Genomic DNA, 24501 nt, shown 5'->3' on the forward strand with positions numbered 1-24501 from the left:
GCTGAATATTTATAGTTGTGGATTCAGCTTTTTGACAGAAAGCTATTGTATTTCATCATCAAATATTACCAAGCACTGTAAAGTAGATCCCACCTCATCTTGAGACACCATATCAAACACCGATCAAATTCCTTAATCAACCAAACCACTTTGGTACCACAACCAAACCCAGCAGTACAATGCAAGTACAAGTACAAGGCCAGACTGGAGGAATCCCAAACTGGAATTAAGATTGCTGGAAGAAATATCAACAACCTCAGATATGCAGATGATACCACTCTGATGGCAGAAAGTGAGGAGGAATTAAGGGACCTTGTAATGAGGGTGAAAGAGGAGAGCTCAAAAAATGGTCTGAAGCTCAACATAAAAAAAAAAAACTAAGATCATGGCCACTGGTCCCATTACCTCCTGGCAAATAGAAGGGGAAGATATGGAGGTAGTGACCGATTTCAATTTCTTGGGCTCCATGATCACTACAAATTGTGACAACACCTCGTAAATTAAAAGATGCCTTCTTCTTGGGAGGAAAGCGATGACAAACCTCAACAGCATCTTAAAAAGCAGAGACATCACCTTGCCAACAAAAGTCCGAATAGTCAAAGCTATGGTTTTTCCTGTAGTGATGTACGGAAGTGAGAGTTGGACCATAAAGAAAACTGACGGCTGAAGAATTGATGCTTTTGAATTGTGGTGCTGGAGGAGACACTTGAGAGTCCCCTGGACTGCAAGGAGAACAAACCGATCCATTCTAAAGGAAATCAAGCCTGAGTGCTCACTGGAAGGACAGATCCTGAAGCCGAGGCTCCAATACTTTGGCCATCTCATGAGAAGACTCCCTGGAATAGATCCTGATGTTGGGAAAGTGTGAAGGAAAGAGAAGGGGACGACAGAGGATGAGAATTTGGCCCAGTGGAAGACAAGTCGGAAAAGGAGGGTCGCCCACTGCTGGCATCCTCCACAATAATCTTCACTGGAGAGTGCTCAGACAAAATACCATGGCAGAACCTTGTTTTCAATAAAAGTTCATGTGGGAGGATACCAGCGGTGAGCCACCCTCCTTTTCAACTGGCATTAAATTGTATTATTATTCTCCTGATACCAGGGAAGGCAGAGACAAGGGGGCCCTACAGCTCCACAGAGAGGTGCAGGATCTGTCGGTGGAGTTCTCGCCTCCTCTCTGCTGCTGAAACAAGGTGGGAGCGGAGACGGGGAGATCACCCAGAGACGTAACTTGAGGATCGTGGGCCCTGATGCAGAGGCTGATCAAATGTCCCCCAAATCCCAAACATGTGCAGTGAATTTATTAGAAAAATATTAATATTATGGGAATAATGGTTAGAAATAAACAACATAAACTAATGTATATGTTGATGATATACTTTGATTCCTAGAATTCCCGATGGAAAGTATAGAAACAAAGGGAAAAAAAGGGAGAATTCAAATATTATACAGGATTAAAAATTAATTATGATAAATCTATACTGCTATACATAAATACTCCTAGAACAAAAAAAATCAAGAAAAGAACAGGTTTGGACCAATGTTATTCAAGTTTCAAATATTTGGGGATCTGGATAAAAATATATATAAGGCAACTAGTCTATAGGAACTATAAAAAAGTATTTAGTTGTGCAAAGGAAAAAAAATTAAAATGGAAAAAATTAATTCTAACATTATTGGGAAGTATTACAATAATTAAAGAATGCAAACAATGAAGTTTTCTTGCCAACATCTAATGACCAACAGGGTCATGAACAAATTAAAGAGGAAAATGTTAGAGAATAGAAGCCGAGGAGGAGCATGGAGCTTGCACTGAAACAGAGGAACAAAGTCCAGAGGGAGTAGTTCCTAGATGTTCTCAAAGTTCACATTTTGGAGTTCTACCTCAAAGATTTACACTAAGAAACGTAAATTAGTTGTAAGTGAGCCAGAGGACTAAGAGCAAATGTTAAAATTGCCAACAGCCCAGCAACAAAAGTGCAAAGAGGCCATGGTTGCTGAATACAATTCATTAAAGGAACATACAGTGGTGCCTCGCATTACGACATTAATTCATTCCAGCGAAATCGCTGTAGAACGAAAATGTAATGCGAAAATAAAAAGCCCATTGAAATGCATTGAAACCCCTTCATGTAAAAATTGTAATAATTGAATCACCCATTGAAGTGTTTTGTGACAACACAGCATGTATTCAGCTAGCCAACGAATGCAGAATAAAAGGCAGGAGTAAACACATTGACATAAGATTTTGCATTGTGAAAGATGCTGTAGATAGTAAGTTGACTGACCTAAAATATTGGCCGAGTAAAAATGATTGTGGGAAACTCCTGCCTAAACTTTGTAGCTGTGATTCTGTTTCAGTGACGTGCGTATACTCCTGTCAGGATACGGCAGTGGTCGGCAGGCGGGGTATTTTATGCATGCATGCATGCATGCATGCATGCATGTATGTATGTATGTATGTATGTATGTATGCATGCATGCATGTATGTACGTATGTACGTACGCAAGTATGTATGTATGTACATTGGAGCCCCGCATAGCAATGATAATCTGTTCCGGAAAAATCGTCGTTATACGGATTCGTCGCTATACGGGGCAAAAAAGACGATAGAAACACATTAAAACGTGAATAATACGTTCCTATGGGCTTCAAACTCACCGTTCAGCAAAGATCCTCCATAGCAAGGCCATTTTTGCTGTTCGGTAAGGGAGGAATCCGTCCCAGAAACAGCGGGTGGCCATTTTGAAACCGCCAGTCAGCTGTTATGAAAGCATTGCTATGATCGGAACCGATCATAGCAAAGCAAAGTTCCACTGCCAGCCAGCCCCGGACAGCGCCCAGTCTCCTTGCGGGGGCTGTCCCGGGGAACAGACTGGTAGGCCGGAGGGTCTTTCTCCGGTGAGCGAGGGCTCGGAGGAAGGCAGCCGCCTGGGGTGGGAAGGGGCGTGGGAAGGGGCTCGGGAAGGAGCGCGCAGGCCACGCACCACTCGCCAGCAAGTCAGCTAGCCCAGGAGACACCCGGCTAACGCCGGCAAGCGAGGGGTTGGAGGGAGGCAGCCGCCTGGGGGGAGGGGAGGAGGGGAGGGAAGAGGCGCTCCAGCCTAACGCTGCTTGCCAGCTAGCGTGGGAGACACCGGGAGAAGGCTGGCGAACAGCGGGCTGGAAGAAGGCAGCTGTCCGGGGTGGGGAGGAGGGGAGGGAAGGGGCATGCCAGCCTAAGGCCACCAGCCAGCCCCGGAAGCCTGGTCTTCATGGCCGGGCGAGAGCGAGGGGGAGGGAGCGTGGCTGTCTCCAGCCAGCGAGGGCTCAGAGGCAGCCAGCCGGGAAGGGGCGTGCCCCTGACCGCCAGCCAGCCAGCCAGCCCCGGACGCCCGGTCTCCTTGGCAGGGCACAGATGGGGCGAGGAGGAGGTCTCTGGTGAGCCGCCCTGCCCGTCCAGCCTTTGCCGCCCTGATCCCGGTCCAGAGCCTCCTCCTTTGCAGCACTCTGGCTCAGCGCCAGCCCCAGGAGTCTGGTGGGGATTGGGACCAGGCCCTTCACCCCTCCTTCCCTCCCTCCTCCCAAGGCAGGCGCCAATCAGGAGCGCCCCGCTCCCCCCCAAAGGCCCACCTGTCAGCTGTTCCAAAAGGCAAACCTTTGGGCTGCTCGCAGGGAAGCGATTCTCCAGAGCAGCACAAAACTCCGCCCATCTGCTGCTCTGGGCAGGAGCAGGTGATCTGCCAAATATTGAGGTTCCAAACCGTTTGTACTCATTAACACTTTGAAGTCGATGCGGAAACGAATAGGTAACAAGTGCAGTGCAGCCAGAGTGGGGGAGATATGCTGAAATTTTCTCACCCCACTAATAAGCCTGGCTGCTGCATTCTGGACCATCTGAAGTTTTCGCATGAACCTCAAAGGTAGCCCCACGTAGAGTGCATTACAATGGTCTAATCTCGAGATTACGAGTGCATGGACTAGAGTAGTGAGGGTCCCCTGATCAAGATATGGCCGCAGCTGGGCAATCCCCCATAGATGAAAATAGGTGGAACGGACCCACCTGGGTTTCCATGGTAAGCGCTGGGTCCAGATGTATCCCCAAGCTGCGGGCCTCGCTCTTTGTGGCGAGGGTCATCCCTCCAAAAGAGAGGGAGTCACCTATGCCGCTGACAGAGGGGCCACCCACCCTCAAGACCTCCGTCTTGTCTGAGTTCAGCCTCAATCCATTTGACGGCATCCAATCCAGTACAGTCTCCAGGCAGTGCAGAGCTGTGTGTCATCAACGTACTGGTGACAGGATGCCCCACACTTCGATGACCCCACCCAGCAGCCTCATATAGATGTTAAACAGCATTGGGGAAATGATTGACCCCTGTGGAACCCCACACTTGAGACTCCTTGGGGCCAAGACATTCTCCCCAAGCTGTACTCTCTGGGAACGGTCCTCCAAGAAGGAGCGGAGCCAGGTAAGTGCAAGGCCACCGACTCTCAACTCGGAGAGCCTCCCCAGAAGGATACCGTGGTCAACGGTATCAAAGGTGGCTGAGATGTCGAGGAGGACCAACAAGGACACATTGCCCCCATCAGGATAGCCCTTTCTTCTGCTTTTCCTCTTAGAGTCAGATCCTCTTTCCTCTTAAGAGTCAGTTCAAAGTCTTATTTTAGCCAATCCTAGTTCACAATTAGGTAACGACCATCCTATCTGTTTCTCTCATAACATACTGTGAAATCATGATAAGTCAATAAAAAAAGCCCTCGGGGCATTGCCAGTAGGCTCCGCTGGCTCAGACAACTGCTGTCGACTCCTATGTTCTGTCTCTCAAAGGCAATTAGCCTTTCCTTTGTTCCGTGATCACCACAAATAACATGTCTGATACCGTTCAGAAGCTGTTAACTGAAAGACGTGTATATATGTAATCAGATGGGTTTAAACAATATGTAAATTTAAGGAGGAGCATCAGGATTTGTTCCTAACAAGTGAACAATGGCTTAAATTTAATATTTTGGGGCGAATGTAAAATGGATAACAAATGCAAAGTCATACCTGTAAGAGTCAATGTAAAATGGATGGCTGATGACATGCAGCTGGAACAAACTTAAGTAATGCTGGTTAACTATGTTCAGCTGCTTTGTGTATAGTGATAGCTACTCTTACTATATAAGCAAAAGAGTAAGAACAGTACTGTGGCATTCGGCCTCGTGGCTCCTGCTTGTTTCCCCAAACACGGAGCTCACCAGGTACCTCCGCACACCCTCGGATACGCAGCCACCAGCTGATCTCTTTTATCATCAAACAGTACTGACTTTTGAACAGAACAGGTTTATTAAATGCATATGGTTTGTGGAATAATTCCTAAGCACATTCTTCAAGATTCATCAAGCTTCAATATTTCCTTTTATTTAATTGTCACAGGTTACACTCAGACTAATCACTCCTCAGATCTTCTCTATTCAAAAACCCCAACCTATCCTCTCTCTCTCTCTGACTCCTGACTCTTCTCTCAGGCTCCGCCTCTCAGCACATATTTTGGGCCCTCCTCTGAACCATATTAACATATACCATGAATAATTCATAACTAACAATGTGTAACAGGGTGAACGCTACGAGCACATTGCCACACACGAGTGAATATGGTGGCCTTTACATCTTTAAATGTCCACGTTGCTCTATACACAAGCGATGTATATAACGCCATGTATATTTGTGTGATCTAGGCTGACAAATACATAAAGTCAGAATATATTATGTCATAAGTTTTTATCAAACTCTCTCGGTGTTTTTCCTAAATCCTCCGCATCTTTACTCTGCTTATTAGAAGGGAGGATTTGAAGCTGCCTGATAAGGGACTCTGTTTAGCCTGTTATCTTCGGCCCAAGGTTTGTCTTCATCAACAGAGTGCTCTTGGAGTTTCAGTATCCAAAATCTGACTCAGAGCTTCAACTCCAAGCTTCTAGAGAGACAAACGCCACATCTGTTTTTTGAGTTGACACCCAGCCAACACTCCATGGGATTCTCCCTCCTCAGGTAAGGAGGATACTCCAGTCTGGATGGGTTCAGTCCGACTTTCTCCCTCATATAGACAATCAGTGACAAGGTGTTTGAAGCTCATCTGGGTATCTCATAAGAAGTCTTTTCATTATGGCAATGATTCAAGGCAATTCCAAAACTTGTTAATTCTGTACAAGTTCATTTATTTACATCATTTCTAGATTCCATCCTTAAATATACTAAATACAAGAAATATGTAAGACAGTCTCACAGGCATGAGGAAAAAACTGTCAGTACAGGTCTTCAAATCCAAAAGTCAGACAATTATGGAAAAACTGCAGGCTTACTTGCACCTTGTAAAATGATGCAGGAATTTAGATTTAGATAGTAGGGAAAATTTAAGACTCGTTTGAATCTAAAATACAAACACATTAAAATACTGGAGCTCATAATCTAACAGAAAATATATCTTCAGAACACTTCAGACTTCCTAAGAATACAATGATAAAAAGGAAAAAGAACTTATATTTTCTATTAAAGACATGCAAAAGTATATAAACTTTAAAAATAAATACATTCAAAGTAAAAAAGCAATATTTGGCTCTAAACAGAACATTTTGTTCTCACCCAGCTGTGTATGTAATCCATTGCTGGCTGTCACTCCCTCATGGTTATCTTTCCGCCAAGGACTTTCACCCGGCATCAGTTCCATCATCTGTTGTACTCCATGAAACTAAACATCTACGGTTCTCCGTTCCTTTCTAATAACAGTTTGTGGGAGGTCTCTCCCTATATTTATATTCCTTTGGTCTGCATCAGTCAGCAAAAATCTTCCCAAGGCTTGGGTTTCCCAGCTTCTGAGAAGCTCAGATGATGGGGATCAAACAATTTGGTCACCTCCAACCCAGTGCACTCCAGGGCTCGAAGAGATAAGAGCTTGAATAACTCAAAGTACGAACTAAATTTCCACTCCCTTCAACAATCCCTGCCATTACAAAGCAATGTACTCTCAATACAATAGCATAGAAATGCCTAGTTATTCATAAATACAGAATGTGTATTCAATGGTACCCTCTTTAAAACTCAATTACTATTATTTATGAGGGTAAAGGCTTCTAAAAGAAATGACAGCTTTTCTCTCTTTACTACTTGCCTTTCTTTCATCATTTAGCCTTAGAACATCCATCCTTTTTTCTTTTTACACTAATTATGTAAAAGCTTTGATTGCAGAATATATGCTTATTCTCATTTCACTTAGCACAAGGTTCCACGTCTATTTTTTCATGTCTCTCTGCACTCCACTTTTCTCTTTTCTCTATTTTGTATTACATCAGCATTTGGTGCCTTAGATCAGTGGTTCTTAACCTTTGTTACTCGGATGGTTTTGAACTGCAACTCCCAGGAACCCCAGCCAGCACAGTTGGTGGTGAAGGCTTCTGGGTGTTGCAGTCCAAAACTCCTGAGTAACCCAAGGTTAAGAACCAGTGCCTTAGACTTTCCAGCACAAAATTGAATGAGCTCCTTATCCTTTGTTAACTTGAGAGTTCTGAGTAAAGCTGTTTCCACATTCCATGCATTTCTATGGTTTCTCCCCAGTGTGAGTCCTTTGATGTGATCTAAGGTAATCACTGCGACTAAAGCTCTTTCCACATTCCATGCATTTATGTGGTTTCTCTCCAGTGTGAGTCCTTTGATGTGACCTAAGGTCACCACTCTGATTAAAACTCTTTCCACATTCCAAACATTGATGTTGTTTCTCCCCAGTGTGAGTTCTTTGATGTGACCAGAGGGTACTACTGTGACTAAAGCTCTTTCTACATACCATGCATTTATGTGGTTTCTCCCCAGTATGAGTCCTTTGATGTGATCTAAGGTAATCACTGCGACTAAAGCTCTTTCCACATTCCATGCATTTATGTGGTTTCTCCCCCGTGTGAATTCTTTGATGTCGCCTGAGGGCACTAATGACACTAAAGCTCTTTCCACATTCCACACATTTATGTGGTTTCTCCCCAGTATGAGTCCTTTGATGTAACTTAAGATGACCACTGTGACTAAAGCTCTTTCCACATTCCGTGCATTTATGTGGTTTCTCCCCAGTGTGAGTCCTTTGATGTAACATAAGGTGACCACTCTGACTAAAGCTCTTTCCACATTCCATGCATTTATGTGGTTTCTCCCCAGTGTGAGTCCTTTGATGTAACCTAAGGACACTACTGCGACTAAAGCTCTTTCCACATTCCATGCATTTATGTGGTTTCTCCCCAGTGTGAGTCCTTTGATGTAACCTAAGGTCACCACTCTGATTAAAACTCTTTCCACATTCCATGCATTTATGTGGTTTCTCTCCAGTGTGAGTCCTTTGATGTGACCTAAGGTCACGACTCTGATTAAAACTCTTTCCACATTCCATGCATTTATGTGGTTTCTCCCCAGTGTGAGTCCTTTGATGTAACTTAAGTGCACCACTGTGACTAAAGCTCTTTCCACATTCCAAGCATTCATGTGGTTTCTCCCCAGTATGAGTCCTTTGATGTAACTTAAGATGACCACTGTGACTAAATCTCTTTCCACATTCCAAACATTGATGTTGTTTCTCCCCAGTGTGAGTTCTTTGATGTGACCAGAGGGTACTACTGTGACTAAAGCTCTTTCTACATACCATGCATTTATGTGGTTTCTCCCCAGTGTGAGTCCTTTGATGTGACCTAAGGGTATCACTTCGACTAAAGCTCTTTCCACATTCCAAGCATTTATGTGGTTTCTCCCCAGTGTGAGTCCTTTGATGTAACCTAAGGACACCACTGCGACTAAAGCTCTTTCCACATTCCATACATTTATGTGGTTTCTCCCCAGTGTGAGTCCTTTGATGTGACCTAAGGGTATCACTTCGACTAAAGCTCTTTCCACATTCCATGCATTTATATGGTTTCTCCCCAGTGTGAGTTATTTCATGTGATCTAAGGTGACCAATCTGACTAAAGCTCTTTCCACATTCCATGCATTTATGTGGTTTCTCCCCAGAGTGAGATCTTTTGTGTATATGGAGTCCCTTGTTCTGACTGAAACTCTTTCCAAATTCCATACATGGATACAGTTTCTCCCCTGCACATGTTCTTTGATGTCTACTGAGGTCACATGTATTTAATGGGCTTCTCCCCTTCGTCAGTCCTTTCATGGGAAGTCCATTCCTGCCCACTCCTATTTTCAATTCTCTATTTTCTTGCTTGATTATGAGTTCCTGGCCTGGTTGCCCCAGATGTTGCTGGGCAATTCTTCTCCTCCTGTTCATCATCTGGTAGATTAGAAAAAGAAGAGAAACAACCAGTTTCAAAATCTACAGGAATAAGGGATTATGTTTTTGGGCTCCACCTGGGTCACGGAGGAGGAAGGAAAGACAGAGAAAGAGGTGAGGGAAGAGAACCAGGGAGGGGATGAGGCCGGATCGGAGGTTGTTCCTTTCAGCTTGACATTGGAAGGGCTCTTCACTGAGGGACCTTTTCGATGGAGGAATAATGAAGGGAGGATTTTTTCCACACCCAAACAAGTACATAAAATTTAAAGTATATTAACTTTTTATCCTTCTCAAATTCTCCCCAATAATTGTACTTAAGTTTCCAGGAATTTAGAAAGGAATTTCTCAAATTTGATTAAAGAGGAAAGAAATAATTGAATTAAAGGATTGGTTAGCAAAAATCAGTAACAAATGGGGGGAAGAAAAGTGTTAGAAAGGAAAAGTAAAATTGGATCAATGTGATGCAGGTAGATTATTGGACTTGGGAGCTGGTAAAAAGCAGTTAGAGGTAGATGCCAGGAACTAACAAAGTCAGCAGAGATTAATATTCAGAGGGAAAATAGAAAGGACAGGTCCCTGAAAGGGATGGGATGTAGAATTTATAAAATGCTGTTACTGGTAGAAAATTTTTGAAAACAGGATAGGAAGCAGAGATGGTCAGTGAATTAGGTACTGAGGTAATCGAATCTTAGAATTTTAGATTAAATTTTGTAATGCCACCCAGAATAGAGCATTGATCTTGATGGGTCGCGTATAAGTCTAATCAATTAATTAATAAAGGGAAGTGTACACCCAACCAGTGGTTCCAGAGTTAGATACCTAAACCAATGTGCATGGAAAGGGGGCGAATGAAAATAAAAGCAAACATTTATACATTGAAATTGAGAAGGTATTTGACCCCAGCGAAATTAAATATTACAATTTCTAAACGCTGCATATTACAGTAATATCTGGGTTTATGAAATCAATGTGTCCTCCAGGACATTACATCAGGCAAAAAAAAAAAAATACATGAACCAGAACATGGATTGCAGGGAAGCCTCCTTCACAATGCAAAGGAAATGGGGGGAAAAAGGAACCTAAACCGAGGCATTATTTTGACCTGATTTCCGTTTGGAAACCAGAAATTACATAAACTGAGGCATACATTAACCGAGATCCTAGTGTATCTCAAAGGTAGTGTTCTTGAAAGTGCTACCCTGTTCCACGTACAGAGCCAGCTAGGCAGGCAGAGCTCAAGGGTCTAAACATGTGGATGAGACGATGGTGCCAAAGTCAGGGGGTTTAGATTTATTTGGCACTGGTTAATGTCTTCGGACAAGCCAGGCTTGTGCAAGAGGGATGGGCTTCACTTGAATGAAGACGGAATGAAGACTGCTGTAGGGTAACATTAAAAAGGTGGCAGAGCAGCTTTTGAACAGAATCCCAGGGGAAAGCTGACAAGAGCCGAGAGGCGTCCATTTCGGGACTCCTCATCCCTGTGGAATGAGGGTGGAGAGGGTAGAGAACCACAAAGTGATGACAGTGTAGGAATTAGGACTGGGAACATGATGGGAAGGGATTGCTGGTCCACTGGAAGGAGAAGCAAACAAGCAGCACTGTGGGGAAAATGTATGCTGTTATGCTGTTAAAATGTATATATCTGCGGCAATGGCAGACCTCATGCTAAAACTGATTCATTAACCTGCTGTTTACCTATCTCTGGATAATATAGTTAAAGTGTCTACTCTGTTCGTGTATTCAGGAACTTGTCTAACTTGTCTGTGTATTTGGATGTTATTTGTGTCTGTTTACTATTAGCTGTCTGTTTACCAGCCTGTCTGTTTATTCTGGCTGTGTACTCAGGAAATTAAATGCCTGTGTTTAAAATAGTATTGATTAACTAGAGCAATTGTAGTAGAAAAACAATAAAAGAGGAGGAGGCGAAAGATCGAGAGATTCCCTCTGAACAGCTGCCTCACACTCGAGTGTCCCGTCTCTTCCTTTCCCCCTTGCTGGTCAAGGGGGAGTCTTCATCTACAAATTCCTGCACTGAGGCTTCATCTGCAAGATCCCTACTTCCCTTCATCTTGCAGATCCCAACATGTGGTGCCCTCTCTGAGGTCCACTTTCGAAGACCACCTACTCATCACGCCCGGTGAAGGGCTACAGCACGCGCATGCATCCTCAGGATCCCGATGAGTAGGACTGAGGTCAACTTTCAACAATTCACATTCATCCCGCCTGGCACGAGCCCCATGATGCGTCAATCATCCGCAAGGATCCCTCGGTGGGTGTTGAATTTGTCAAGTAAGACACCTAGACTCCTAGCAAAATGGGGACTTATTTATCAAGTCTTCAGCAAGAACAATATGTACAGGACCAGGAATGGTCTAAAATAGACAGCTATTTTCATGAACAGCCAAGAGTTAAAGCAGAAGAGATTTCTACATGTTCCAAAGTGCGTACTTGCCTTCAAGGCCCACACAACTTTCTTTTCGATCCAGAATTTGAAACTAAACTACTCAATCAACTTCCTCAAATTCTGCCTCCTCTCCCTTCAGCATCCTTGGCTTCTTTGCTGCAGCATGAGAACACCTTCTGGAAAACCCAGGATGAATTAAAAGCATTGCCACCTCAGGCAACTGAGGTTGATAACCATCCTTCAATGGATACAACAGGTGCTTGTTCAGAAAATTGTCCAGAAACTAGCTGTGTAATTTCTGCTGTCATGCAAGAATCTGCCATAGCAGTTCCTGTTGGATCTGAACTTTTCCCAGCTCATGGCATCTGCGAACTGCAACTCAGTCTTAAAGACAAAGGGACAGCGGCTCTCCCTGAATGCTCTTCTGTCCAACGGCCCGTCCCTAGTGACTGGAGCAGGGGTATCCTCATTAGCCCTCAGCAAGTAAAAATTAATGTTGCTGTGAACCCTGATGGTCCTCTGATGTATTTGGGAGAAGGTGCATTTGCTTCTGCAGTACAGCAAGTCTGCCTCAGAGATGCATCTCTAGCAGACAAAGCTTGGAAGCAGACATTCCAATCAAAAATGACTCTCTTCTTCCCTCCCCCTTGGGCCAGCCTTGACACAGCAGCGCCTGGTCAGCTGAGGTCATATTCCAGCACAGAGCGATGGGACTCAGGGCAGCCCCCAGGCTCAGAGAAAATAACAGGGGATTTTGTTCCATGTTTTTCACAAAACTGCAAATCCTATCGCACCTTACAGACCTTGCATTGCTGAGTTTCCTGAGTAGCTGAGCATACGGAACTTCATACAAGCCTGAACTCTTACAGCTCATGCAAAATATGGGTTTTGTGTAACCCTCTCACTCTATCAGTGAGAGCTGCAACTGATCTCTCAGTGAATTTTCATCTGCAAGCTGTGGTTTGCTACTTCATGGCTGCTAAATGCAGTTCTCTACATCCCTGAAAGAATACCTACCTGTTCCAGATGTTTGTTAAACTGTCAGGAACATATAATTAAATGTTTGTTTTTCTTTCTGCAGGATAAGAGTGCATGACATGTGTTTCCTCTGTTAGCCAGATCTTAAAGGTTAATGGGTATTGAATTTCACAGAGCTTCATTTTAATGCTCAGAATTAGCTGTAGTGTTTTAGCCTTTGAGCTTTTCCTAATGATGAAGTTAATTTTGTTATAGACTACATGTTTATTTCTTTTGCATTTCATGTCTATTACAATTGATAGTGGTTATATTTTCTGAGTTTCTTCATGGAGAGACTTTAAAACATGTGATTTAACATTATCTCACTGCAGCTCTCTCCTATGTCAAAAGCTTTCCTTGAAAACTTTGAAAACTTTGTCTGTTTATGCCTGAGACAGAGAAGCAAATCATTCCCTTGAGGGACATAAAAATGTGTCACAAGTAGGCCCCACAGTAGGCAATTTTGTACACTGTGATGCTGATCCATCTGACATGCTTGCTTGTAAAAACATATTTTCAGTCCAGGGGAAATTTAAGGGCACTAGCAGACACTTTTTAATTCAGTCAGTTCCACAGTTTACGCATACTAGATCATATTAATTCCTGTAGCTCTTAGGTCACAGTAAAGTTTTTGTTTTGATATGTATCTCTCCAGTAAAGTCTCATACAAGAAATTCATGGTGTGTGTGTCTTCAGTGGGGAATCACACTGAAGCATTTCCTTTAATTCCACAGGGCAAGCAAGTGTGAAAAGAGCACATTTAACTTTTTATTCTCTTTTGCAGAAGCAAGCTGTGTCATATGTTTCTATGCAAAAGTTCCATGTACCTTAAAAAATTTTGCTTTTGCCTCTTAGCAGTATGTTGTGCTTATATATCTGAATGTTTTCAATATGTTTTCTTTTCCTGAAAATTGTTATGTACTCTTGTTATGCAAACATTATTGTAATTGTAATTTTAGTTATCCAATATTGTGTTTTCTTTAATCTACACTGTAATGTTGATGTCATCAGAATATGCCATCTAATTCTCTTGCCAGATTCCAGGTTTCATTCCATCTGAACAATGTTTTAAAGTTGTAAAGAATGAGTTTTGCCTCTCAGTGCAACAAGGAAGCAGGTTTGGCTATTTGAATGCTTCCATTATTCACAGTGGCCTGGAATATTCCACATCTTGATACTATTCCGCCCTCTGCTGAAGATGAGCCTGACTTCATGCCATCATACCAGAACTCCTTGGACTCAGAATTTCCAGGTGTTTTACAACAGCCCTCGTCTTCAACACAACAAATAAAAACAGATGGGATGTGGGGAAAATGTATGCTGTTATGCTGTTAAAATGTATATATCTGTGGCAATGGCAGACCTCATGATAAAACTGCAAGTCACTAACCTCCAGTAACATGATTCATTAACCTGCTGTTTACCTATCTCTGGATAATGTAGTTAAAGTGTCTACTCTGTTTGTGTATTCAGGAACTTGTCTAACTTGTCTGTGTATTTGGATGTTATCTGTGTTTACTATTAGCTGTCTGTTTACCAGCCTGTCTGTTTATTCTGGCTGTGTACTCAGGAAATTAAATGCCTCTGTTTAAAATAGTATTAATTAACTAGAGCAATTGTAGTAGGAAAACAATAAAAGAGGAGGAGGCGAAAGATCGGGAGATTCCCTCTGAACAGCTGCCTCACACTCGAGTGTCCCGTCTCTTCCTTTCCCCCTTGCTGGTCAAGGGGGAGTCTTCATCTACAAATTCCTGCACTGAGGCTTCATCTGCAAGATCCCTACTTCCCTTCATCTTGCAGATCCCAACGCAGCCCTTCTTGAGGGACCCCCATAGGCAGGTGCTTTTATGCAAATGACCAAAGCCTCTTTGGACATTTTCTGCTTCCTAACGTTTCACCTGTCGGTATCTTCAGAGGACTGGAGAGATTTCGCTGTGAGAGCTGGAACATTTGGAGGGTAGGAATAACATTGATATAGTGGCCATAACGGAAACCTGTTGGAATTCAGAGAACCAGTGAGATCCCACAATCCCAGATGATAAAGGGATAAGGAGGGGCGCATTGGAGGTGGGGAGGCCATCTAGGTCAAGGAAGGGGTAGAATCCAGCAGAATGGAGATGGACGGCGGGTCTGACTCCATCATAGAATCACTTTGGGTTAAACTGCCAGGCCCAAGGAGCACTGTGATAGTGGGGAGAGGTGCTATCATCCTCCGGATCAATATATTGAGGGGGAAATGCAGGGGAAAACTTGAGGCGGGGGGAATTTTAAATGTGCAGAGAAATTAGGGAGTTGCCCAAAATGAACAGAATTGTAATCATAGGGAACTTACATTATCCTCACATCGACTGGATCAATGCATGCTCAGGTTACTTGACGTGCTAAACGACTGTGCCTTGGAGCAATTTCTCATGGAGCCCACCACAGGAGAGGTGACTCTGGATCTAATATCGTGTGGCACTCAGGACCTGGTTAGGGACGGGACTGTCACTGAGTGGCTAGGGAATAATGACCATACTGCCATCTCTTTCGCCATGCATGTTGAGGGGAGAGCGTCAAGCAAATCTAACACAAAACCCTTGATTTCTGGAGTGGTCTTCCCTGAGACGAGGAAGCAAGTTATAAAGAAGTTGAAAGGGAATATTTTTTTTTAAAAAAAAATCTATCCAGAGTGAATGGACTCTATTAAAACAATGGTAGTAGAGGCCCAGTGGAAGTGTATACTGCAAAAAAGTGGGCTCAACCAATTCCAAGAATGCCAGAATGGTTAACGAGGAAAATAATGAAGAAAACAAAAAGAAACACAAACTCTGGCAAAAAAAATGTAAGAAGATGATACGAAAGGCAAGGAAAGAGTTTGTGGAACATATGGCCAGCAATATAAGGGGGAATAATATTTGTGTTTTTGTTGTTGTGTTTGTTTTCTCTTTAAAAAATAAATAAATAAAATATTTTTTTAAAAAAATAGAGTTCAACACAACTTATCAACTAAACAACAAAGAAATATAGAAGAGACCAAAGATCTAATCACTCAATTAAAAGCTGGAAAAGCAGCCGGCCCCGATGCTATCCCACTGGACCTGTTGAAATGCGAACCTGACTGGTGGACTTCCCAGGTATAGCTAATCCTGGGATCGTGCCAAAATTCTGGACCAATGCAATTCTTGCCTCCATTTATAAAATGGGGGGGGGGACACCCACCTCCCAGAAAACTCCATCAATTACCAGTAATTGGGAAACTCTATGCTAAACAGCTATTAATTAAACCTAATTACTGGGTCAGTAATCAAGCATTGTTTGGCTCTGAGCAAGCTGGTTTTAGGAAAGGTAAGGCCACAGTAGATAACTGCTTCATACTTTTTGCATCTTATTAACAAAAGTTAAGCATAAAAATTCTAAATTGTATGTGGCTTTCCTTGTCTTAAAGGCAGCTTTCGATTCAGTAGTGTTAAGGATCATTTCCAAACCTGAGACAGAACAAGATTCGTGTTAATGAGCATCCATGTTTGTAAAGGTGTGCAAGAACGCTGAGTCATGGATGATGCAATATCTGCAGTGATTGGCTATATGTAAACATGTATATGTGTGTGTGTATATATATACCCATTGTTTATAATATATATAAACATTGTTTAATGCGTTCCAATGGGCCCCAAAGTTACCGTTAAGCGAAGATTTCCCTATCCGCAGCCATTTTCGCGCCCTCAGTAAGCGAGGGCAGGGCGCGAAAACGCTGCGCGTCGCCATTTTGGGTTGCGCGGTGGCCATTTTGGAGCCGCCGAACAGCTGATTTTTGGCCGTCAGAATGCGAAGATCGGTAAGCGAAACACCGATCTTCGCAATGCGAGTTTCGGCCATAGAGGCCATCGGTAAGCGATCGCATTAGCGATCCCAAAAAAGGGATCGCTATGCGATTTCGGAGTTATACGGTGCACTCGTTAAGCAAGGCACCACTCTGTGTGTGTGTGTGTGTGTGTGTGTTTGTGTGTGCATATTGATATACACACATATACATATACATATACATATACATATACATACACACACACACACATACATACATACATACATACAGTGGTGCCTCGTATAACAAGTGTCCCGTTTAACGATGAATCCGCATACCGATGCGGATTTTGCAATCACTTTTGCGATCGCATTGCGATTTTTCCCCAAAGGCCCCATTTTCCCCCAGCTGAGTGGCGGGAGCTCCCGCTCAGCTGGGGGAAAAATGCCTGCGGTGACCTCCGAAGGACCCTTTCAAAGAGTCCTTGCGAGGCCACCGCAGGCATTCCGCTTTTGAGGGGGCATTTTCCCCGAGCTGAGCAGGAGCCCCGCTGCTCAGCTGGGGGAAAATGTCGGCGGTGGGCGACATTTTCGGATTAACCTCGTTATGCAAGGCACCACTGTATGTATGTATGTATGTATGTATGTATGTATGTATGTATGTATGTATGTATGCATGCATGTATGTATGTATATGTATATGTATATGTATATGTATATCCAGTGCAGGGGGTGTCATCACCCCAAATTGGGGATGCAGTGTGTCCTGTTATTGCTTTATGTGGATGATGCTGTTATCATCTTGCATTCCAGTCCAGGTGTGAAATGTTTAACTAACAGCACTGTGGAATTCCTGGACAAAAACAAAATGCAACTAAATTATAATCAATCCCAAATTTTGGTTTTCTCAAAGTCGTGAAAGCAATTTCAATGGAATCTGAATGGGCACAAAATCGAAGAGGTGAAAGAGTATCAACACCTAGGCATCCTGTTCCATTCTCTCTAGCCAGATATATTATAGGTTCAAAAGAATCTTGTACCTCAAAAGACACTACTCATGTGGGTCCGATGGCAATTTTTATATATACAGTGGTGCCTCGCACAATGAGTGCACCGTAGAGCGATGAATTCGCTCTACGAGGCCGGTTTTGCGATCGCAAATGCAATCGCATACCGATGCCTCAATAGGGCGAAAATCGCAGAGCGAAGGTCGGTAAGTGGTTCGCTCCAAAATGGCCGCCGGAAACTGCAAAATGGCCATGCGCAGCATTTTCATGCCCTCCTTAAGCGAGGGGAGGGCTCGAAAATGGCTGCCGGCCATTGGAAAAGCATCGCTGTACGGTGAGTAAAGCTGCTATTGGAACGCATTAAACTAAGTTTAATGCATTCCAATGGTTTTTTCCTTCCCGTACAGTGATGCTTTCACACAGCGAGGGTTAATCCGGAACGGATTAACCTCGCTGTGCGAAGCACCACTGTATTTTAATTATTATTGTATTTTAAAAGTAAGCCGCCCAAGGACCTTTGGGTAGTGTGGGCGGCATAGAAATCAATCAATCAATCAATCAAATACATACATAAATAAATAAAATGTGAGCAGGATACACTGGAAACTCTTGCCACATGTTTCTGCACTGTCCACTCCACCAGAGTGATCGTTCCAAATTTGTGGCACTGCTCCTGTTATAATTGGAGGGAAAATCTGATGCAGACAAAGTACATTTTATGTTATCTGTGGAGTTGCCTGAAATTCTAGAAAAAAAATTGCAGATTTCATCAGTTCAATTGTGAGAAAATGAAGTCTTTCTTTCAATTAAATGTGTTTTTTGGGGAATTGTCTGCTTTCCTCCCTCTGGGATTGTATATGTGTGGAGCACTTAATGAACCAGTTTGGTTATGTTTTATTCTCTTTTATGCCTATAAAAGTTGGTCTGTTTCCCTGTTAGCAGACTTGATTGGCAGGAATCGTGATGATAGGGATAGAACTTACAAAGAGATGAATTCAGGTTCATGGGATTGGACTTGGACAACTTCATGGATGCCAGATTTCTCTACCAAACTATATATCTTCTAATTGGAATTGTGATTCTTATTATTTTGCAATATTTGTATGTGTTCTATCTAGATTTTGCCTTTGTATGTTGCTTTTTGTTGAACCCCAAGACCAGGAATGGCTAAACAAAGATTAGCAGATTTTAATTCAGCGTTATTTCTATTGTCAGAATTTAAAAGGGGGGGAATGATACCTGGATATGGCTGAAATTAGTTTAATTCGTGGTCTTGGAGTAGAAAATTTTATTCAACATATTATGTTCTTAGCAACATTACTTCTCTCTTGACCTTTCTATTAAATCAAATGCCTATATTTCACACCTTCCACCCCTCATCTTTCAATTAGCAGATGGCCCAGTTAAGAATGCCACCCAGAGGCCAAGCACAGATACGATCACAGAATCATAGAAAAGTGAAGTTGGAAGGGCCCTAACAAGGCCATCAAATCCAACCCCCTGCTCAATGCAGGAATACAGTCCAAACAGATCTGCCAGGTGATTAGTTTTTCTTAAATGCGTCCAGTGTTGGAGCACTACAAAATAGATGAAACATAAAACCCAGCAGGGAGCCAGAGGCTGATGGCCGTACATCTTCACCTATCTTGGTTACAGAAATATAGAAGATAAATAAGTTGGGATAAAATTTCTTCCAGACAATGTGGTGCATCCTAAAAGAAGGTATTCAAGGGGAGGTGGGCACACCCCAAATATCTATAGGAGACCAATTTGTTTGTTTTCCACATGTTTGTATAGGATCCATATATTAAGTAGATTTTAGCCAATGAGTTTGTAGAAATCTAAGACTCTGTTTGTTATGGTATAAAGTTCCTGTGCACGGTATTTTTCGGGGTCTTCTCTGCTTTTAAGAGAAATCTCAGATGACTTTGCATTGCATAATTGATAAGTATGGTTGAACACCAGAAAACAAGAGAGGAGATGTCAATGTGCAATTTTCACAATGGAGAGAGGGGAAGAGTGGTGTGTCCCAGGGATCTGTCCTGGGAGTGGTGCTTTTCAACCTGTCCATCAATGGCCTGGAGACAGGGATAAGCAGTGAGGTTTGCAGATGACACGAAGCTTTTCCAGGTGGTGAAGGCCAGAAGGGATTGTGAATAACTCCAGAAGGATCTCTCCAGACTGGGAGAATGGGTGCCAAAATGGCACACTGGGACATAGAACCAAATCTTTTTTTAAAATCAGTTAATGGGTTCTGAGCTGTCTCTGATGGATCAGGAAAGAGATCTTGGTGGGCTGGTGGACAGCTCAATGAAATGGTCAACCCAGTGTGTGGTGGCACTGAAGAAGGCCAATTCCACGCTTGGGATAATTTAAAAGGGGGTTGAAAATAAAACAGCCAACTTTATCATGGCATTCTACAAAAGGCTGGTAAGGCCACACCTAGAGTATTGCAGACAGTTCTGGTCAATGCACCTCAAAAAAGACAGAGGGGAACTAGAAAAGGTGGAGAAGAGAGCGACTGGGGCCCCTCCCTGATGAGGAAACGCTATAGTGTTTGGGGCTCTTGAGTCTAGAGAACAGGAGCCCGAGGGGTGACCATGACAGAGATGTATAAAATTGTGCAGGGGGTGGAAAAAGTGGATAAAGGGAAGCCCTTTTCCCTCTCACAAAATACTAGAACCCTCAGGGGACATCCACTCCAATGGAGTGTTGGGAGAGTGAGAAGAGAGGAAAGAAAATATTTCTTTACCCAGCCTGTCGTTAGTCTGTGGAACTCCATGCCACAGAATGGGCTGGTGACATCTAGCCTAGATGCCTTGAAAAGGAGGATTGGAGAGATTTGGGGAAGAAAAGTCCATCACAGGTGGCAAGCCATGATGGGGATGTATAACCTCCAGGCTTTGAAGGAAGGGACCTCAAAAGGCCACATGCAGGGAAAGTGTATCAGCAGAAAAGTCTCTTATCATCTCGTGTGGTCCAAAAGGCATCAGGTAGAGCCAATGTGAGATATAGGAGGCTGGACTAGATGGGCCTTTGGCCTGATCCATCAGGGCTCTTCCGTTATTTACATTATATCTCCGGAGACAACAACCTCTGAATAGGAAAAGCTGCCAGCCTTCCCCTCCTCCCTAAAGAAGAGATAATAGGAGTTAGGCCTCTGATGGCACCTCTGATGGAGGAAAAGACAGAGGATGGCTGCAGGATGCCGTTTCTCAGGCTTTGATATCCCTCACCATCGAACACAAGGAAGGGAGAAGAAGCTGATGTGTGACACCTTTTCTGAAGAAAGACATATTTTCTACACATCTGGGCTTCATAGCCATAAAAACAAAAGAAAAAAATTGTTCCACTCTTTGTGAGGTAGGGCCGATGGGCCACTTATAGACTTTCCTTCTTTGCTTCATTTTCCAGAGGATTAGCAGGGTGCTTTTTTATTTGTTTTGTTTTTATATCAAAAGGTACAAATGCCCAACAGCCCCTTTCAAGATGGTCAGAGGGACTTTCTTCCAGGAAGGTCAATATAGGATTGCCACCTAAAGATGGGGTCCTTCCCTGGTCATGATTAAAACAGTTTGGACAAGAATGAAGGGAGCGTGTTTCTTCATTTCCTTTGTTTCAACAGGTCTGATCAAAGCCCTGCTCGCCAAATGAAGCAGCAGAAACAACAGGAGGAGTTGGAGAAAAAGAAGGCAGAATACTGGCCCAGAGTCCTACCCTTCGCCCAAAGAAAGTGGACGGAGGCCAAGCCAGCAAAGAGGGGAAAGGGGACAAAGGAGAAAAGGTATTGCTAGAAAGGTGGGAATGTGTCTGGATGGAGAATGCATAGACCCATGTGTGGGAGAGGATGATGATACCAAGAGAAGAGGCAGAACCATCGCTCAGCCAGGAAACCTTTCTACTGGGGCAAATGGGAGAATACAGGATGGAGCCGGAAGTTAAGGGAAGAGCGGATGCAAGTAGCAAAGGAGGAGAGAGAGAACGTGGAACGGAAGAATCTTCCCCCACATAGTGGTGTGGAATTTCCCAGAGGAGACAACTGGGGAGGGGAAGAGTGGTGGACTGAGGAGACGCTGCCCCTCCTGCATCTGCTCCTGTCAGCCCCAAGGGAAGCCCCAGAGGAAGAGAATCGCTGTACTCTATTCTTGAGAATATCCGTGTGAGGGCCAATCCGGGGAGTGACAGGGCGTCCAGGCAGGGGTGTAGCTGTGCAACCTCTGTAAGAGGGAAGTAGCTGGATTGGACCACAGATGCCGTCTGGTTGTCCATTTGACAGCATCAGGTCAAGAAGAACTTCCAGTTTGTTTTGAGAAATTCACAGAAATCAGAGGCACCCAGTTAGAAGCCCCCCATCTTCTTTAGGTTCAGCCTTGGTCTATTCTCCCTTTTATCCTCCTTTTGAAGAAGAAGGTGGGAACAGAACTGATGTTACCTGTTACTCAATTATTATAGGAGCCTGAAGTACAGGTGGATGGTGTAAAGCAAAATTCCCAAGTCTGGCTTGTCTGTTTAGGGGGAACAAGAAGGGGGCCTTGAAGGGGAAACCCCACGCCCCAAATCAGGATGACAAGGTTTGTTATCAAGAGGACCTGCCTTTGGTGATCATGGGGTTTGGGGTGAGCAGGACTGAGATCTTTTTTTTAAAAAAAAATAACCTAAATAAAATGCAAAGAAAACCAAACACCACCAGTCTGCACATCTTCAGACAGGCAGCGTGGTGTAGTGGATAGAGTACCAGACTGGAGACCAGGAGAGCTGGATTCAAATCCCTCCTGGGCCAGGAAAGCTGGGAGGTGAGAGTGTGTGGCAATGCTGCTTAAGCCGCCTCTTGAAATCCCACTTACCTTGCAAATTTTGGAGGGGTCTGGGAACTGGTTCTTTGTTTTTGGTCCCCAAAACAGGAAAGAGAAATCAGCTCAGTCTCACCCCTTCCTAGGAGAAAAGAAAAAGAAATAGGCCAGCCTGGAGGCTTTAAAGCAAATCAAAAACGTTTCCTTTCGAGATGTGCCTTCATCATGTTTATATTGAATGGGCTTCCATCCCCATCTCTCTCTCTCTTCTTCCGGCAGCAGAACAAGAGGAAGAAAGAAGCCGCAGGAAGGAAGGCAGGAAGGAGGGATGGAGGAAAGGAAGAAGGGAAGGATCTCCCTTTCAGCCTCCAGTAGGAAACATCCCAGGGAGGAAAGTCCACCACCTTCTCTCTCCTGCCTCTCTTTCCGAAAAACACCGTCTGTGTTCAGAAGCGACAAAACACACACACACACACACACACACACACACACACACACACACACACACACACACACACACACACACACACAGAGAGAGAGAGAGAGAGAGAGAGAGAGAGAGAGAGAGAGAGAGAGAGTGTATGTGAGGAAATGGTCCCCCAAGTTGCCCAGGATGGGGTTCCTCCACATCCCGCCTGCCCCCCTTCGCAGCCCCACCTGCGACTTTGTCCTTTTAAGGGAGGGAGGGGATTGTCCTACGTCATTAGAGGGAGGCGCGGGGGTGGGGAGAGAGATGGAAGGGAAGTTACTTTCTCTCCCGTTCCTTTATTTCCATCCACCGGATGCTCCTCGCGGGATTCAAGGGAAGGCAGGGGCTCCTTAACTCCCACCCCACCCCGCACGCACGGTGGAGTCCCCTTGGTCTCTTTGCCCCTGGGGGGTGAGATCTGGGCCCCAGAGATCCTCTCTCCCCTTTGAATCCCCCTCCCTCCGAAGGAGACCCAGAGGAAGGAAACTGCCTTGCACGAAGGTCGAGCAGCACAAACCACAACCGGGCACCATCGGAAATGCCCGGAGAAGCCGTCCCCCCTCCCCCGAGACTGGCGGGGATGCGGCATCTCACCCCCCCCATGCAATCCTCACCCCCGACCTGCCCCCCCCTCCAGCGCCCACCTCCGTCCTGGTCCCGATCCGGGAGGCGCCCCAAAAGCCCCGCTTCTCTCCTCCAGGCGCCTTTCTTGGGCCGAAGGGGAAGAGGCAGGCGCTGCAGATCCCCGCTTCTTCCGGCTCCCGTTCAAAGGGCGTCCAGGGGAGGGGCTCTTCCTTCGCCTTCGTAGCTCTATGTTCCTCCCCCTCCCCCATGAACAAGGGGAGGGAGACAATGTAGAAACGGGGGGGGGCGTTGAAGGCTCGAAAGAGGAAGAAAATGGCGGAGTGTGGAGCTTCCTCCGGGCTGCCCAAGTTCTTCCACTTCTGCTGGAAGGAAAGATTCAGACGAGACAGAAGAGTTCCCGTCACCAGAGTCTGTTCAGAAATATTTGAAGAGAGAAAAGGAGACAAACGAGCAGGGAGTTCAGGCTCTCAGACCGACCCGGATTGTGGGTCTTTCCTTACAAAGGGAGACTCACAACAGCCGAGGAGAAATGACGTAAAATCATCATCTGCCTACATAGCAGGACTTTTCACTTTGTCCTCATTCATTCCATCTGCTCTGTTTGCCGTTTACAGCACATCTTTTTTTGTTGTTGTTAAAAATTTCTAACTATTACAATATAAAAAACTCGTTCATTTCTTCCTTCACGGTCCTTGTCACCCCGGGGCAGATCTCTCCTGTTTGGCTCATGAAACTTCGGGGTGGGGGGGCGGTTGAGTCCTGTCCGCTGGACTTCTTCTCCACTGAATCAGAATGAGGCCCATTTGCCAGGACTCACCTGCCCGAGAATCTCACCTGGAAGACAGAGAATCTTCCCCCCTCGATGGGGGTCTGGATTGTGACAGGGCGCTCGACCAAGGCGGGGGCTCAAATGGGTCTTGCAAGGGGGGGGGGACCCGGTCTGGTCCCAAAGGCAGCGACCCTGAGGAAGAGATAATAGGCTTCTGCAGTGGAAAGGAAAGAAGCTTTCTTTGCCAAGCGTGTAGAAAAGCTCGGTATCCTTAGCCCAGGGTCTCCGGATGGCTCGACACCCCCACAACTGTGGATCCATATGTACTGCACCCTGTTTCATCAAACCAGGAAACTCGGTCCAATGAAACGTGGTTTGGTGTCCTTTCTCCCAAAGGGTCTGTTACCCAA

The 24501-nt window shown here is 44.5% G+C and overlaps 2 protein-coding genes across 5 annotated transcripts in view; one reads left to right on the top strand and one right to left on the bottom strand.

Moving 5' to 3' along the window:
* The window catches only part of LOC140703769 (uncharacterized), a 132189-nt gene extending 110046 nt beyond the window's left edge, over nt 1-22143 (top strand). For 2 of the 3 annotated variants that reach the window (XR_012082983.2, XR_013542504.1), the window contains one exon: nt 21104-22143. The gene's annotated coding sequence lies outside the window, so the exon portion shown is untranslated. Of the gene's footprint in view, nt 1-11342; nt 14376-21103 lie in introns of those variants that run through there. The other variant, XR_013542505.1, reaches the window with a different exon arrangement.
* On the bottom strand, nt 6152-24089 carry LOC144583017 (uncharacterized). Of its 2 annotated transcripts, none has more exons than XM_078387762.1 (3): nt 23382-24089; nt 22323-22410; nt 6152-9267 (listed from the first exon to the last, which is right to left on the bottom strand). In XM_078387762.1, exon 3 carries the CDS (start codon nt 9265-9267, stop codon nt 7552-7554), a length of 1716 nt encoding a protein of 571 aa, XP_078243888.1. In that variant the 5' UTR covers nt 22323-22410; nt 23382-24089; the 3' UTR covers nt 6152-7551. The 2 variants fall into 2 exon arrangements, with proteins under 2 accessions (XP_078243888.1, XP_078243887.1); XM_078387761.1 differs by having other exon boundaries at nt 22323-22406; nt 23382-24088.
* Nucleotides 24090-24501: the final 412 nt, after the last annotated feature.

Source organism: Pogona vitticeps, chromosome 2, assembly GCF_051106095.1.
Source record: "Pogona vitticeps strain Pit_001003342236 chromosome 2, PviZW2.1, whole genome shotgun sequence".
NCBI classification, from domain to species: domain Eukaryota; kingdom Metazoa; phylum Chordata; class Lepidosauria; order Squamata; family Agamidae; genus Pogona; species Pogona vitticeps.